Raw genomic sequence first — 16,458 nt, 5'->3', positions numbered from 1 at the left:
CCGCAGATTCCAGTTAATGCGCCCTAGCGGTAAGAGGAAATACTGCAAAATAGGCGTAGCCTCTAAATCAGCCGCATGGCTCATGAAACATTGGAAAAAGTAGCGGCTAATAGTCCAAAAGGTACGGTAGTTATCTGAAATCGCCTGACCAGCATTATTGACAATACTAGAGATTAGTTTTGAGTTAGTGTGGGGGATTTCTCAGCATAAATTGTTTTATTGTATGCCTAATGACTTGAAAAAATAATTTGTAAGCAATCATGGCTCAGAGATTGGCAGATGGAGAAAACCGACGCTTTAATCCAGACTGGACTACAAAAATTTTTTGTCATGAAGTAAAAGGGAAACCTATATGTTTGATATGCAATAATTCAGTTGCTATAAACAAGGTGGCAAATGTCAAAAGGCATTACACTTTAAACCATCCTGACTATGACAGAAGATTTCCTCCAGGCATAGCTAGGAGGCAGGAACAGCTTGATAGATTAGCAACCCAGGCTAATGGACAAATGTCTATGATGAGGGGAGCTACAAGCTTGCAACAAAGAGCTGCTACTGCTGATTACGAGGTTTGTTTTAAAATTGCCAAGGCAATGGCTCCATACAGCCACAGTGAACTGTTCAAAAAATGCATGGTTTCAGCCGTTCAAGCGCTCTACCCTGAAAAGCTAAATATTCAGCAAACTTTTCAGTCAGTACTGCTATCTAGGAATACGTGTGCACGACAGATAGAAGCTATTGCCAATCATGTGACTGAAGGTGTCGTATATAACTTGAACAGTTTTGAATTGTTTTCAGTTGCAGTAAATGAAAGTACTGACATAAACGATGTTGCCCAGCTGAGTGTGTTTGTTCGGTATTATCTCAACAAGTTTAGTGAAGACCTTGCAGCAGTTATTCTACTGACAGAACGTACAACTGGATAAAATATATATCAGGCATTCAAGGTTTACATGGAGTCCCATAAAGTGTCAATGCAAAAGATAATTTCTTTATCAACAGATGGCTCCCCAGCTATAGTGGGTGTATATTCTAGTTTGTTAATCGTCTGAAAGATAATAATCCTCAGATGATTCCATTTCTTTGTATCATACACAAAAGCGTTCTCTGTGCACAACTGAAAGATGAATATGGAAGTCTTATGCTGGACATAATGAAACTAATAAATTTTCTCAGATCAAAATCATCTCTACGACACCGCCAGCTTAGAAAATTTCTATCAGAGTCTGATTCTCAGTATGATGAATTGTTAGAACACAACAATGTTAAGTTAGTACCATGTTGCTATCTTTGAATTATATTTGACATACTTATTTTCATTATATTATGAGGTAAAAAAGCACAGCAATGTTGTGAATATTGTCAATTATTTTTAACATACTGAGAAGTATGTTTACTTTAATGTACTTTTGCTGGTGGCTGAGTAAAGGTAGAGCTTTGCAAAGAGTATGGACTGTAAGACAGCATATTGAGCAGTTTCTTAGTGAAATTGGAGGAGATGCAGCAGAACGATTTTAGAGATTCTCAGATCGGAGCATTCACTGAGAGACATGGCTTTTCTGGCAGACATTTTGGCTCATCTGAATGACCTAAATTTGAAATTGCAGGGTGAAGGTCGTCATGTGGTAGAACACAGGCAGGCAGTAATATCTTTTAAACACAAACTCCACTGCTTTTAAGAGGACATAAACAGTGATATGAACCACTTTCCAATCATCAGGGAAATTGTGAATGGTTGTGATGATGTCGTGGACCTTACAGCAGCACGTGCTTTTCTCATTGATGTTTCTTCAGAGATGGAGCGTCGCTTTGCTGCCTTCGATGGTATCAATGGCATTATTGAGCTGGTTGCGTGCCCATTTCAGGTACATCAGCTTTGGAAAGCCCAAGTTGGTAACGTTCCTCATGTTTAAACAGGTGAGGCAGAATTAGAGCTGTATGATTTAAAAGCAGATATACTGGCTAAAGCTCAATTTGCTTAGCAAACTATTGTAGGGTTCTGAACACAACCTGCTGTACAGGAGAAGTATCCTATGCTATGCAATATGACAGTGCACTTACTTACTTTCTTTGGAACAACCTACTTGTGTGAATCAATGTTTTCAAAGCTGACATTTATAAAAAGTAGGTATCAGAGTGTACTGACAGAGGAACATACTCAACAGCTCTTAGCCGTAGCAGTAACCAAATATAAACCAGACATTGCAGCAATAACTGCAAAGCAAACTCGCTTCCATGTGTCTCATTAACATTACAGATACTTTTTCTGCACAGTATAGATGTATTTTGTTGAAAATAAACTTACATATGTTGTTATGTTACACCTTGTTACTTTCATGTTTAGGTTCATGTATGTATGTTTATTTCCACATTATTTAAAAATACACATACATTTACATATATACAGCTGTATTCATGCCTGGCCCTCCTGATAAGGCCTGGTTATCTGTTTGGCCCTCCAGCAAAAGTATTTGGGCACCCCTGATATAGTAGATAGGCGCCAATTGTCCCCAAGAATTGGCACCGATCTGTATATAATTTTGACTGGCTCTTGCCATCATTGCAATATTTCTATTTAAAAAAAATTCATTTCAGGTTGCATTACCTTTACTAAACTGTATGAAATTGAATTTCAGTAACACAGACGCGCTACATTTAAGCAACTACAAACCATATTGCTGATGTCTGGCAATTGAATCATATGAGGAGTAGTCATCTTTACCCAAAGAGAAAAGTTTAGAAAAGTTTTTCTCTAACTAATAATCACCAGTACACTGACAGTACGGTGCAACACGAAAGATCACCATGTGTAATAACTATATGCGTAGTTGTTTCATGATGTTGCGAGGTGGTCCTGTGGCTCAGCTACTAGTGCAAAGCTGGATACGTGAGTTCAAATCCTGTGTGACGTTTTGTTTTTTTAATTCTTTTAGCGTGTTTTCGAACAGACAGACGAACAGATGGACAGGCAGACAGACAAACTGATGCAGCTCATACTCTAGTATAGACTTAATCATAGAAATAATGGTTTCAAGTTTTATAACAATAAACAACAGAGAATATACTATCAGTCAACATAATGACAATGAAAAATCTATTCTGCGGATGACCAGGCTTATGAAGTTTTTAGGGGTAAACAGCGTCAAACATTTATTTTCTCAAATTTACTACAAAATTTAACAAAGACTATTTTATACATTTATCTGATTGAGGTGCTAGGCATAACTTGCAGGTCACACTCATCTTATCAACTGTTTTTATCAGGCTTGGGAATGAATCAGCTGAAATGGTATTCGATCTTAAAACAATGTTATTAACTACGGAGAATATGAGAACACTTCCTAAGATAATGCTGATATATGTGAGCGATTAATTGTGAAAATATGTTTATGTATGGGTGTGTCTACCTGGCAGTTGTCAAGTACAATTTTCTTGATGTTTACACTTTACTGTTTGTTAACCTAGAAAAGATCCACGGTTCATATGCCGTCGTGATCTATGACCAACTACGTTTAATTCCCTAAGCTGATATTTACAATACGATAAATTAAAAAAAGCTTTTTTCAAACTTTTGGTTAGTTTATCTAGAGTAAGCTAAAAAAAACCATGGTTTGAATATTTATGCCATATTTGCATCTGAACTAGCAGATTACCAAGTTTTTAGGTCAAGCTCTTTTCACCATAATTAAATTCACAAATAGCAGCTGCAGATGTATGAGATTGTTCCACAGAAATTTATTTTTTGGATTAAAAAGTTGTTATAGAGGAAAATTTTATAAATTATTTTGATGTGAAAATTACTAATAGTTCATTTCATCAAAAGATTTTAGAAGCACTTACATGTAATATATTGTTACCTTAAGCTAAATATGATATAATTAAAATAGACCTTCAGCAATATGTAGAATTTAGCATTGCTTAGAACATTTTAGACTTCTAAAAAGCAATTAAAGAATCCATTCAAATCTCGATTCCTAACTCAACTGGCTGACATTAGACTGTCCTTAGATCTACGTAGACGCACTACAGCATATAGCCCTTCGACACAATTTTACACACATTGTTTTAAAAAAAGGTGCTGCTTAGCTAAACTAGAAAAAAAATTTGCTCAACACCACTAACTGTTTTTTTAAAATTTTTATATATCATTTCATAATTATCAATGAGATTATTTAGCACTTGCATTGGTTGTGCAGCAGGGAAAAATTCCGCCTGTTGTTAAACTATTTGGTTGCCGCTTTCAAGCATAGACAACATTAACCAAAATGTGATTCAGTGGTTTCAATTAATAAGTCCACATAGACAGAAGATTATATCATCCTCCATACGATTAGAAAACAAATGCTGTGAGCTCTTAGATACACATGAACATGTTATTTTTATTTTAGCTCTATTAAAAATGATCCAAAATAAACTCAAATATTTTTAGAAGTTTACATGTAAGCTTTTTATACCATTAGTGTAGTAAGACATTTAATTGCTGATCGTAGTTATAAAACCATTTAAAATAAACATTATTTGTTATTAGTTTATAGTTTGTTACGTATTTATTAGAAGAATTATATCAATTGTGCATCAATGGAAAGCCAAGGATGTTTTACACATGAAATAAATATTAGCAACAATCAACTAATAGTTGCTTTTTGAGTCTCGTTTTGGTGTAACGTAACGGTATCTGCACGTTACGCCAAAAAATTTAGTAAAAAACTAAGTCCATATTCGTCATCCAAATTGTTCCCTTTGAAAATGGTTTTGGAACATATGTATACATGTAACTATATGGTAGTAGACTGGTAGTGGTTGCCTTTAGGATATTAGTAGCAAATTAATATTTGGTGGGCCAAAATTTGCAGTTAATCATCGGAAAGAATAAAATGACTGCCCAATAAATACATTATATTGCTTTAGAATATTTAGGGTGACAGCCAAAGTTCTTACAAAACTTGCTTCTTAAATATGTTATAGTATGTAGGCCCTATGATCTGTGACACTAAAGAAAGTGATTTTACGCCATGAATGACAAAGGACACATAGATTACTAGTTCGTCGTATAATTACGATCACTTATGGTCACTTGGCTGAAGAATTAACAGTAAGTATAGGTGGCTGTTCAACTTCCTAGTTACTTGTTTAAATTCTTCATACATTAATTTTATGGCTATATTGTGTAAATTGATTGAATGTTGCTAAATGTTGTTATAGTTTAGTACCTGCCTGAACAAGAATACATAGCGTCATTATATACTTTTACTAACCAAATGCAATCATAAGCAAAGCTAAAGTTTTCTTTCTTTTAAGGCTGGTTCAAACTATATCGCCGGATGTAGGCGCAGCCATTTTGGCATTCATCATCTACTATGTGCACCATGAACCGATAAGGTTGCTGAAGCAACGCCGATAAGTCGAGAAGATTTTGCAGTTGTCAAACTTTCGCTGTCAAACTATCGGGAAAAGTTTGCAGCTGTCAAACTTTCCCAATAGTTCGCTGAGCATCAATGACAGCCTGTACAATGTGCACCATTTTGGCAAAGGTGATTCGCTGTCACGAATAGCTTGATCTATGTATTTTTGCTTGTGGTCATCGCTGCTGGACTAGTATTTGATTCAAGCACGCGGCAAAAAAGGTGTTCCTTCAGTAAAAATTAAAAAGAAAACTAAAAATGAAAGCAAACCACAGCATGAGTTTACGATAGTGTGAACATTGTTATCACTGATGATCATCGAAGTATTGAGGTATCAATGCCGAGATACAGTGATATAGTGTGAACCTGCCTTTATAAACATGCAAGTCTGATATGAGCTGACACACCAAATAACTTTATTTCTTGCCCTCAAAATGAAAACCACAAACAGGTAAACATTTCTTACCTCAAGTCTCATTATTCAAAGACTCTGTTAGTAACAGTTCTGGCTTTCTGGCTATTCAGAAGTTTGCTTTAAATACTGAAATTTAATCCTTGCAAACAGTAAATCTAACCTCGCTGAAGGTTAAAAGTAAACTGCTTTAAAAGACTGCCCGCTACGTAGTATATACTTAACAAGTTCGATTTGGTCTCTTAACTCATTAAGTTCATTCATGTCATCTTTTACAGTAATGTAATCTTCCATCCCATAAATCAGCTGCTTAAGGTGCTTGAAAAGCTTTTCTTGGGTGTGCAGTAAAAGGGTGATTAATTAGAAATGAAATATTACAACTGGCTGTCAGTACTACTCATTTTGTGCAGTCAGCCAAGCGAGCCCGGTGACAACCGAAAGAAAGATTCTGATGTCTGAATCTTCGGTTTGGAGAAATATAACAAATAGTAGAGTGAACACTTACAACCAAATGACTTTATTAGACTTGCGCTCGATTGGACAACATACAACTAGCGAGTACAATATTTACTTTCTTTACGAGTTATTGATTAAATGATAGTTTAGATTGTAAAATATGGAACCATCTTACTATAATGCAAGGTATAGACATAATATGATGACTTTTTAAGAGCTGCTGTGATCTTCGTAGATTCATTTTTACAAATATGTACTTTATTTGCTGTGCGGTCAACTATTAGCTACTTAAAAAAATTTCAAAACCTTTAGTCCATAAAGCCTTTGTGCAGCAAATAAAAACTTAGTTTTGTTCAAAAGCATTAATAAAGAGTCACTGACCTTTTAGATACATACAGAAAAAGCAACAAGATGTTTAATAAATGCATTAAATTTGCTAAAGGCTTACTAGTAGACTAAACGGTTTTTGCAAAAAGATAAATCATTATCAAATATAAACGCATCATTTACAATGGATGACATTTTTTTCATCAAGCTGTTTGAATCAACTAATAACTATACTAATAAAGAAACTTTTATTCTGATCATTACTAAAAGACCTTGAACGATAAAGTTTCTCTAATTGAGATTTTTGCAAAGGTTCTCATTAAAATAGTGTGAAGAAATATGACTGGTCCCCAGGAAAGTTGGCTGGCTTATACGACAGAGCCGGCTGGAAAAAGACCAGTGGGTTCCTGGAAGTATATAAGTGACAGCCGCACCTTTGCTCAAAAAGACAGACAGTAGAAGAGACGAGAGCAACAGCTCAAATGACAAAGAACCAGAGACAAGATCAATACGCCTATCTTGCAGTATATCACCAATATTTGCTGTAAAATTAGATTTTTGAACTTATAAATAGATGCTTATTTAAGCTAGATTAGTTCTGGTGTTTCTAGAGTAGATAAATAAAAGGTGTGACAGCACACTTTACAATACTGTTCTATAGTTACTGCCTCATTGCCCTAGAAGATTACGTCTGGTTTGCTCGTAACGTATATTACATGAGGCATGTTCTTCAATTATTTCAGCAATGCTAAACTAACAAAAGAAAACTTCTTTATAGTATTACAGATACAGAAACTTTTGCTTGATATAGAGGTCAGCAGCTTATCTCATTAAAATTTTTGACATTTAATGAACAAACAACATTTTGATAACTAAAGAATTTTAATCCTTGTTAGTTTTCAACGCCTGCAACTCTTCAGGCATAAATGAGCTGTGAAACATTAATTCAAATTAGCTACGTTAGATAACCTCTGCTATGTAGCAAAAAATCAGCTTTACGTGCCAAACATTGTTTATAAGTAATAAATTTTATGTCATGAAATTTTACCAACTATTTGTAAAAGAGGCATCAGACCAACAGTTTTGAAGTTTTAATTTTAGACTTTATTGTTTCTAAATATTTGTGAGAATACATATACTGATGATAATGGTATTTGGTAAGAGTCTGATGGCAGACAGCAAATCTGAACCTTGCTCTAAAGATAGCCGTAATGCAGTAATGTTAGTTTGTGGACATAGTTTGGTACAAGTGTCTACTTACAAGTATTATTGATGTAGTTTCTCTTTTGAGTTTCACAGCAGTACGGTTTAGCTGTGAGCTTTGCGTTTTACTAGCCACTTTTTTATCGATGAAGACTAATTTTTGCAAACAGCCATTGATTCAAAAATGTGAAAACTTAGGAATACACGAGAGTAAATGTTACAATCGATAATTGTTTAATAGATTGTAATTTCCGATATCATCTTTTTTCAAAGTCATCTCTCAATCATTATACTTAGTTAATGTTAAGAAAGCATTTTCTGCCCAATTTACTGAAAGTGTTGTAAGTAAAAGTAATTTATTACGTTGTTCAAATGTAATGAAATCTAATTTTGCTAAACTGCTCTTATCAATTCCAACGCCAGTCAGCGTATTAATTCTGTGCTATCCTTTGTGTAATTATGAACAATTAAACTTAATACCAAATAATATTTATTACCCTTACTACTACCTGCCGCTTTAGTTGTCATTAGAACCTTTTTTAACACTAAGTACTCACTTAAGAATATTCTCTTTAAAGACAAGCTTGCAGAAAAAAAAATTTGTTGATTCTATCAGAAACTATCAATATTTTTCTATGATTTGCAATTTTTTTATGTTTGAGATGACTTGACTATCACAATGTTTGAAGGTTAAAGCGACAAAGCCTGGTTGCGATTCAAATGCTCAAAAGAAAAATAAGAGCAAAATGACATCAATAGTTGCTATCATTGCTATAATTGATTTACACTATTGCATTGAAGCTGAAGCGTTACATGTCTTCATTCTGCTGGTCATGTTGCCAAAATGCAACTATAGATGTCATAATGGTACTTTCGCTTGAATCTCAGCATTTTTACCACAATCAATTGACGTCACTAGTTGCTATCATTGCCATAGTTAATATTGGTTATTGCGTTTAAGTTGCAACGCTATGCGTCTCTATTCTGTCAGTCTTTTTGCAACTATAGACATCATCATCACATTCTCACTTGATCTGAGCATTTTAACCGCCCTTAAGCTTTGTCAATCTGAGTCTTGAAACACCCTGACAAAATTGATTGCTTCAGAAATTGCAGCATAAAAATGGTAAATGTTATAGCAGTTTGCACTCATAATCAGTGTTTTTCTTTGTTGATAGCATTGTGTTCATTTTTTTTGATAAAATGGCCGCCTGTTTTCACCTCAGAATGGTATATTCCTTTTTGAGATTACCGAAGGCTTGGTATAAAGTCTTTTCAGCTATGTTGTTGACATTTAAAGGACAGTCCTCTTTCTAACTACTTCTAAAAATTTTAAATATTTGTTGAATTCTTGGGGTGTATTAATGTTTTTATTGTATTACTTGTTCCTCTATTGCTTGATGTTGAGTAATAAGTAATAATGTATCATGAATGGTTATTGGTCTTTGTAGTATACATCCTTTAGAAGTATTTGTAGAAGTTTTTCAGACTATGTACTACAAGGTCATCTGCAACACAACATAGGATGATGGTAAAGGTTTCCTCCTACATTCTTTCTGCCACTTTCTTTCCAACAATCTTTTTACTTCCTCCAACATAGTTTCTACTAAGCACTGTTAATTTCTACACCAATCCTCTGTTAATCCCTTGCATGTATGAGATTAGCTCATCAGTACTTCTATTGATTTAGGAGAAGAGACTAACATATAAGTGAAATGTCTAAAAAGGTTGTTTTGTAATTGTTTAATGAGTTTAAAGCGTCACTCACGCCAAGTTTTAAACGATATTGTTAAAAAGTAAAGATAATTTGGTATTATTTGAAATTTTGTTTTTAAGTTGATCTGAATGCCAAGATGTTTCAAGATTTAAATTAACAAAATTTGATGACAGATAAAACGCTCAGAAGAAAAAGATGTGCCTATGCTGTCTCAAATATGACGTCAATAGTCATGCAAATTGTTACGAGTGACAAATATGCAATCTCATCAGCATCAGATGCTTATACATTTACACAGTATTTGGTAAAAAACAATGACCCAAATTCTAACCAAGCCATCTTTAAATCTTTTGAAACATCTATAGCAATGTAAGTTTTACTCCTACAAGCATGAACAAATACATAATAAAATATATGTCAACAGAAATGCGTAACACTGCAACTTAAAAGCATTAGCCGATATGTTATAACAAGGCGGACAAACAGTAAGTACGACTATTAAGATCTCTGGAGAAGTCTTTTTCTCCTTACCGTTTTACCTGTGATCAAATTTGGAGTTGTAAGCATCTTGGCAGTCAAGTCACCCAAAACAGCAAACAAAATTTCAAATGATAGACAAAAATCTATACTTTCTGATACTTTCAAAATTTAAAAAGAGGGCCTTTCTAGTCATTTCATTTATATGTTACGTTAGTCTTCTCCTAGTAGTCTAATAGAAGTACTGATAAGCTAATTTTATAAGAGATTAACATAGGATTAGGTATTGATTAGCAGTGCTTAGATACTTACAGTAGTATAGGAAGAATGTAAAAGGAATACCTTCACCCTAAGTTGTGTTTCATCTGACCTTGTTGTACAAAGCCTGGGCAATTCGCTGATGGTTACTATGGAGACCAATATTCTTTTGTGATACTTTGTTACCCAAAATCAAGCGAGAGAAGGAAATAACAAAACTGTACTAAAAAGATTACTAGCACCACAGGAATCCGACAAACATCTAAAAATTGTAAAAGAAGTCAGAAAGATGGCTGTCCTTTAAATAAGTCACATACTTTTACTGTAGCTAAAAGCTTGGATTTCAACTTTTTTTCAAATTTTTGTTCAAAGCTAGAAAATAGAAATGTAAGTTAATTCACATTTTATATTAAGCATGAGCTTACAGAAACAATTTGTAGATTTTATCAGAAATTATCGGTATTTTCCTATCATTTGCGATTGTTTCTGATGTTTGAGGTGATCTGATTGACAAGATGTCTCAAGATTAAAATCAATAAAACTTAATCATTTTTAATACACTCAAATCAATTGAAAGTTCCATTATAAGACATTTATAACGACAGAGGAGCCGATCGAATAGAGACGAGTAAAGCTTCAACCTAAACGCAATAGAAAATTTTCAACGATCGCAATGATAACAACTAGTGGTGTCATTTCACACGGTTTTTTCTCAGTGTCTTATTAGATATAGTTTTATCGATTTTAATCTAAACACAACCTAGAAATCAGATCACTTCAGCATCAAAAACAATCGCAAATGATAAAAAATACCAATAGTTTCTGCAAAAATCTACAAAAAAATTGTTTAAGTTCATTTTCAATCACTTCCAATTCTAGTTTCTAAATGAGATGCTACAAAAATGTGTTTTAATACTGAATGATAAATCTGTAAACTTTATAGGTCTTTAATTGTAGCTCCAACAGCATAAGTAAATTAAATACTTTATAGAACTATAATTATTAGTCTTTATGAAATGCTAAAATTATTATTGTTAAATATTATTAAACTACTATTATAAATACAATTATTTTATTGAGCTGTTATTAGACGCTCTCTGTGTATATTTGATGAACACCTTGTATCTGCATGTATCTGTTAGTAGACTTTGAATATTAGTATCCGCCTTTTAGTATTTGACATCAAATTATACTTCAATTTGAAGCGTAACTGTTTATAATATTTAGAAACAAAGTTTTATCATCTGCAACAGATTGATGTATATTTAACACACCTATGAATGTGATTTCTAAATGTCAGACTCATGTCACGTGTGACCTTCATATAGCATAAATATCAAATGTATCAAATGTCATCTAAACTCTTAGCCTTTTTAATATACATGTACAATAGTTTTTACGGTAACTTTAAAATATGCTAGCGATATAGCATTTGAATAATTTTTTTAGAAAGACCCTTTAAATGCAATTGAATGAAAGTATTTTTAATATCAACTTAATCTTTATTTACTCTTTTGTGTTTATCATAAGTGAAAGCTTTCATAGTACTAATATGAAACAGACATCATTGAAGTGACTTGCAGAACTCAAAGTAGTTAAGCATATGAGAACATCAAACTTACTAAACCCACCAAACTCCAAACTATGAGACCATCTAACTCTTAGGGTAAAAATACATATAGATACATACAAAAGTCATATTGATATTCCTGAAAACTATTTTGAACATCAGTTGTGTATAGTGCAGCGTCAGTCTGATTTTTCAGAAGTAGAGCGTGTAAACTTTTCGCAATACACCGACTTCCTGTAGCTGTACTAACACTTCAGGAGTCTACTTTCCTGACAAGCAGTCAAAAACCAGAATAGTTATTTGGTTCAAAGCTTTTGCTCATTTGCCTTTTTCCAATTAGTAGACCATCGCGAACAGCCAAATAACTCTATTATATGAGAAACTTAGATTTGGTGAAAAGCTAGATATTTTTTACTTTTCTATTTTAAATATGTAATATAGACTGAGCATTGGCTCATCAAGCCTTTGGTCTTCTAAAATATAGTTATTGTTCTACTAACTCTCTGAACAACAATAGTGAATTACTTTCACAAAAGTCACAAAATAGCCCGAGTGCGCACGCTGTCCTAAATAGTTCACTGAAGCAATGCTATTCAGAAGTATTGCTTCTGCAGAACTAATAGCATTTTTGTTTTGAACACGCAATCAGCCTACCATCTTTGCAGGCAAGTTAACTATTCACTGCACTAACAACTGTTGTACTACAAGTATGTGACCGTAGGAATATAACCATCTAAGTCTATCTAGTTTTCTATTAAATAGTTTTTTGCTAAATTTTCTCAATTCTTAAATTGCACAAAGCCAAATTACAAGTACATACTTCCGATGTAAAAACTTCCAAGAAAGTATTGCTTTTGCTGAAGAGGAAATTACAGGTATCTTAGTGCTACCAGAACATCCTAGCTAAAGACCTGAACCTACACAGTGCTAAATGCAGATGATGCCTATTTTTATTGGTTGAATTATGTTCACACTATTAGCAAAAGTCTACAATGGTTAGGGCTACACATGACTTTTAAAGTAGGTTTGTTTGGTTGATGAGTTTAACAAAAGCTGCAAAAACTAGGGGTGTATTACACATTTTACACTAAAAATCTGTTGAGAATGGTGCAAGACTGCATAAATTGTAAAAAAGTATAATTTTATCTTGTCTGTGAATTTAAGATCTTTAGATATCACGAAGCACATAAGCAAGTTATATTTAGAAATTTAAAATAAGTTTGTATATTGCTCCAACCAAAAGTGCTTGACATACCATAATAAATGTAATAGGTTTGCAAGGCTCAAACCCCATAAATCCATTTATAATTACATCTCTTGGAATGGCTCTAAAAAGGCTCATCACCGCTGGTCTGTCACTAAACACCAAAACAATTTTTAATTGGTGAAAACACGTGCCACCCTTCTGTTAGCTTCTGAAAAGAATTTCAGGTGTCTCATAGTTAATCATCTTTAGATATTTTTTTACAATGTTTATGGGTAAGCTGTTATTCTTGGTTAGGCGAGTAATTCTACTAGTGATAGCTCTAAAATGCAGCAATACAGATATCATAGCAAAAGAAACAGACGAAGTTTGGACTCACGGTGGAATCTGAATGAGGTGAACTGTGCGCTGTCTATTAGATGTGGGTAGATTAGCAGGAAACAACTTACAGTAACTAATTTATGACTACAGGACACTTCAAGGTTAAACTGTCAGCTTAGCACTTAGCAACAGCTAATGTTCAGAAATATTGGCAGCGAGTGAAAGTGTCAGCGAAACTCTTTGAATGGCAACTAAAAGTTTGAAGAGTATGATCAAAGCCTGATTATTTTACATCCACAAATGTTACAATTTAGACAGAGAATGACGGCCTAGAACAAGACCTAGAATAAAATGGCACGCTCACTTTTTTAGAGTATATTTCCATTATTTATGAGTAATAAACAGAGAATTTGTTATCTTGGAAGTAGGATCATGCATAAATTGTTTGGCAGTTGATGAAGTTCAGAGGTGGTTACACCCAAGCTTATCTGTAACATTAGGGTGATTAAACGATCATTTCTGTTTTTTGTACTTTATTAATGTTGGAACTTGCCAAAGCAAGGCAAGAATTCCATTCCTTTACTTTTTAGGTTTTTTAATTTTCTATAATGCTATATGCATGTCAAATTAATTTAGCCTAAAGAACACATGAGATGTGTTCTAAAACTACTTGACTTGCCTGAAGACAAATTTGGCAACCAAAACAGGTGCTTCATTCAATTTTCTAGATGGCAGATTTCAAACATGTTTGGTCACCTTGGAACCATTTTGAGTCGTGGGAATGAGGAAGCATCTGTCAAGTGGAGCCAACATTTAAATAAAAGTGTCTGATTAATGCATTTACACTCAATTTATTAGACTCATTTCTACCTTTCTTCAAAATAATTTCTCAGTAAATTAATAGTGGCAAAGACTACATGCCCTTATCGTTCACAAATGGGAGACGCCTGCAGCCAATAATCTGAGCCCAGATGATTTGATAGCAGGCGAATCATAATGCATTGTTTCTTTTTAGCTGTAAACATTCATAAAAAGCTGTTTAGTATCGACTCTGGTTCACTTGGCTGGAAGAATTTTGTTTTATCAAGTTCGAAAATTTAGTTAATTTGCAAGGCTGTGATAGTGAAGTTAGGCAACTTGTTTTTGCTATAACTCAGTGGGCATTTCTAGGAGAAGCAATTAAAAATGGATTAAACAGGTTAATTCCATCTCCAGTTTCATATTACGTGCCCTAAATGAATTTCTTTATACAACAAATAATTAACCCTGCTCTAGAATATGTATAAGTGAAGCAAAGTAGTTTTTTGTTTTGACAAATTTAGAATACCTCTGAACAACTTTGAATATATTCTTGAAGGATTAGTTTAAATGTCATCTAATTTTTATAGAGCCTTGGAAATCTTTATTATCAAAGCCATGCTCGTTCATTTGATGCTACGAATGAAAGTTCAAAAAATATTGCTTTCAACATAATTTTAAGTCATGATTTTCAGCTTCAGAGATGGACATTTTACCACCCGCACCAATGGACCAACTTTCAGCTATAATTGTGCAGTTAGTGATTACAGCTAATGATCTCTAGATTGCCACGAGCCTAGTATTATTAACCTCTATTTTTATTGAGGTTACCTTTATTGGTGACATTGTGAGAGTATTGTAATCTATGAATCTATGTAATGCAAACTATGTATTGCTGTCCATGTACTGCTATCATGTATTGTTATATATGTATCGCTATCCATGTATCGCTATCCATGTATTGTTGTCATGTATAGCTATCTAGGTATCGCTATTCATGTACTGCTGTCCATGTATTGCTGCCATGTATAGCCATCCATGTATTGCTATCCATGTATTGCTGTCATGTATAGCTATCCAGGTATTGCTATTCATGTATTGCTATCACGTATCGCTATCCATGCATGTATGGATCCATGTATTTCTGTCATGTATTGCTATTCATTTATCGCTATCCATGTATTGCTGTCATGTATTGCTGCCAGGGTATAGCTATTCATGTATCACTATCCATGTATTGCTATCCATGTATTGCTATTCATGTATCACTATCCATGTATCACTATCCATGTATTGCTATTCATGTATTGCTATCCATGTATAGCTATGCATGTATTGCTATCCATGTATTGCTATTTATGTATTGCTATCCATGTATTGCTATTCATGTATTGCTATTTATGTATTGCTATCCATGTATTGCTATTCATATATTGCTATTCATGTATCGCTATCCATGTATTGCTATTCATGTATTGCTATCCATGTATTGATATTCATGTATTGCTATTTATGTATTGCTATCAATGTATTGCTATTCATGTATTGCTATTGATGTATCGCTATTCATGTATTGCTGTCATGTCTTGCTATCCATGTATTGCTATCCATGTATTGCTGTCATGTATCGCTATCCATGTATCACTTTCAATGTATTGCTGTCATGTGTCGCCATCCATGTATCGCTATCCATGTATTACTATCTATGTATAGCTATTTATGTATCGCTATCCATGTAGTGCTATTCATGTATTGCTATTTATGTATTGCTATTCATGTATCACTATCCATGTATTGCTATCCATGTATTGCTATTCATATATTGCTATTCATGTATCGCTATCCACGTATTGCTATTCATGTATTGCTATCCATGTATTGCTATTCATGTATTGCTATTTATGCATTGCTATCCATGTATTGCTATTCATGTATTGCTATTCATGTATTGCTATCCATGTATTGCTATTCATGTATTGCTATTTATGTATTGCTATCCATGTATTGCTATTCATGTATTGTTATTGATGTATCGCTATTCATGTATTGCTGTCATGTCTTGCTATCCATGTATTGCTATCCATGTACTGCTATTCATGTATTGCTATTGATGTATCGCTATTCATGTATTGCTATTCATGTATCGCTATCGATGTATTGCTATCGATGTATTGCTATCCATGTATTACTATCCATGTATTGCTATCCATGTATCGCCATCCATGTATTGCTATTTATGTATTGCTATTCATGTATTGCTATCCATGTATCGCCATCCATGTATCGCTATTCATGTATTGCTATCATGTATTG

The 16,458-nt window shown here is 33.6% G+C and overlaps 1 protein-coding gene across 1 annotated transcript; it reads left to right on the top strand.

The window, feature by feature from the left end:
- Nucleotides 1-260: 260 nt before the first annotated feature.
- On the top strand, nt 261-926 carry LOC137397516 (general transcription factor II-I repeat domain-containing protein 2-like). Its single transcript, XM_068083808.1, has one exon. The coding sequence runs from the start codon at nt 261-263 to the stop codon at nt 924-926; it is 666 nt and encodes a 221-aa protein (XP_067939909.1).
- Nucleotides 927-16,458: the final 15,532 nt, after the last annotated feature.

The sequence above is a fragment of the Watersipora subatra genome, chromosome 5, assembly GCF_963576615.1.
Source record: "Watersipora subatra chromosome 5, tzWatSuba1.1, whole genome shotgun sequence".
Lineage (NCBI taxonomy): Eukaryota > Metazoa > Bryozoa > Gymnolaemata > Cheilostomatida > Watersiporidae > Watersipora > Watersipora subatra.
The sequence above is the reverse complement of the archived record's forward strand: the minus strand, read 5'-3'. Positions and strand labels throughout refer to the sequence as shown.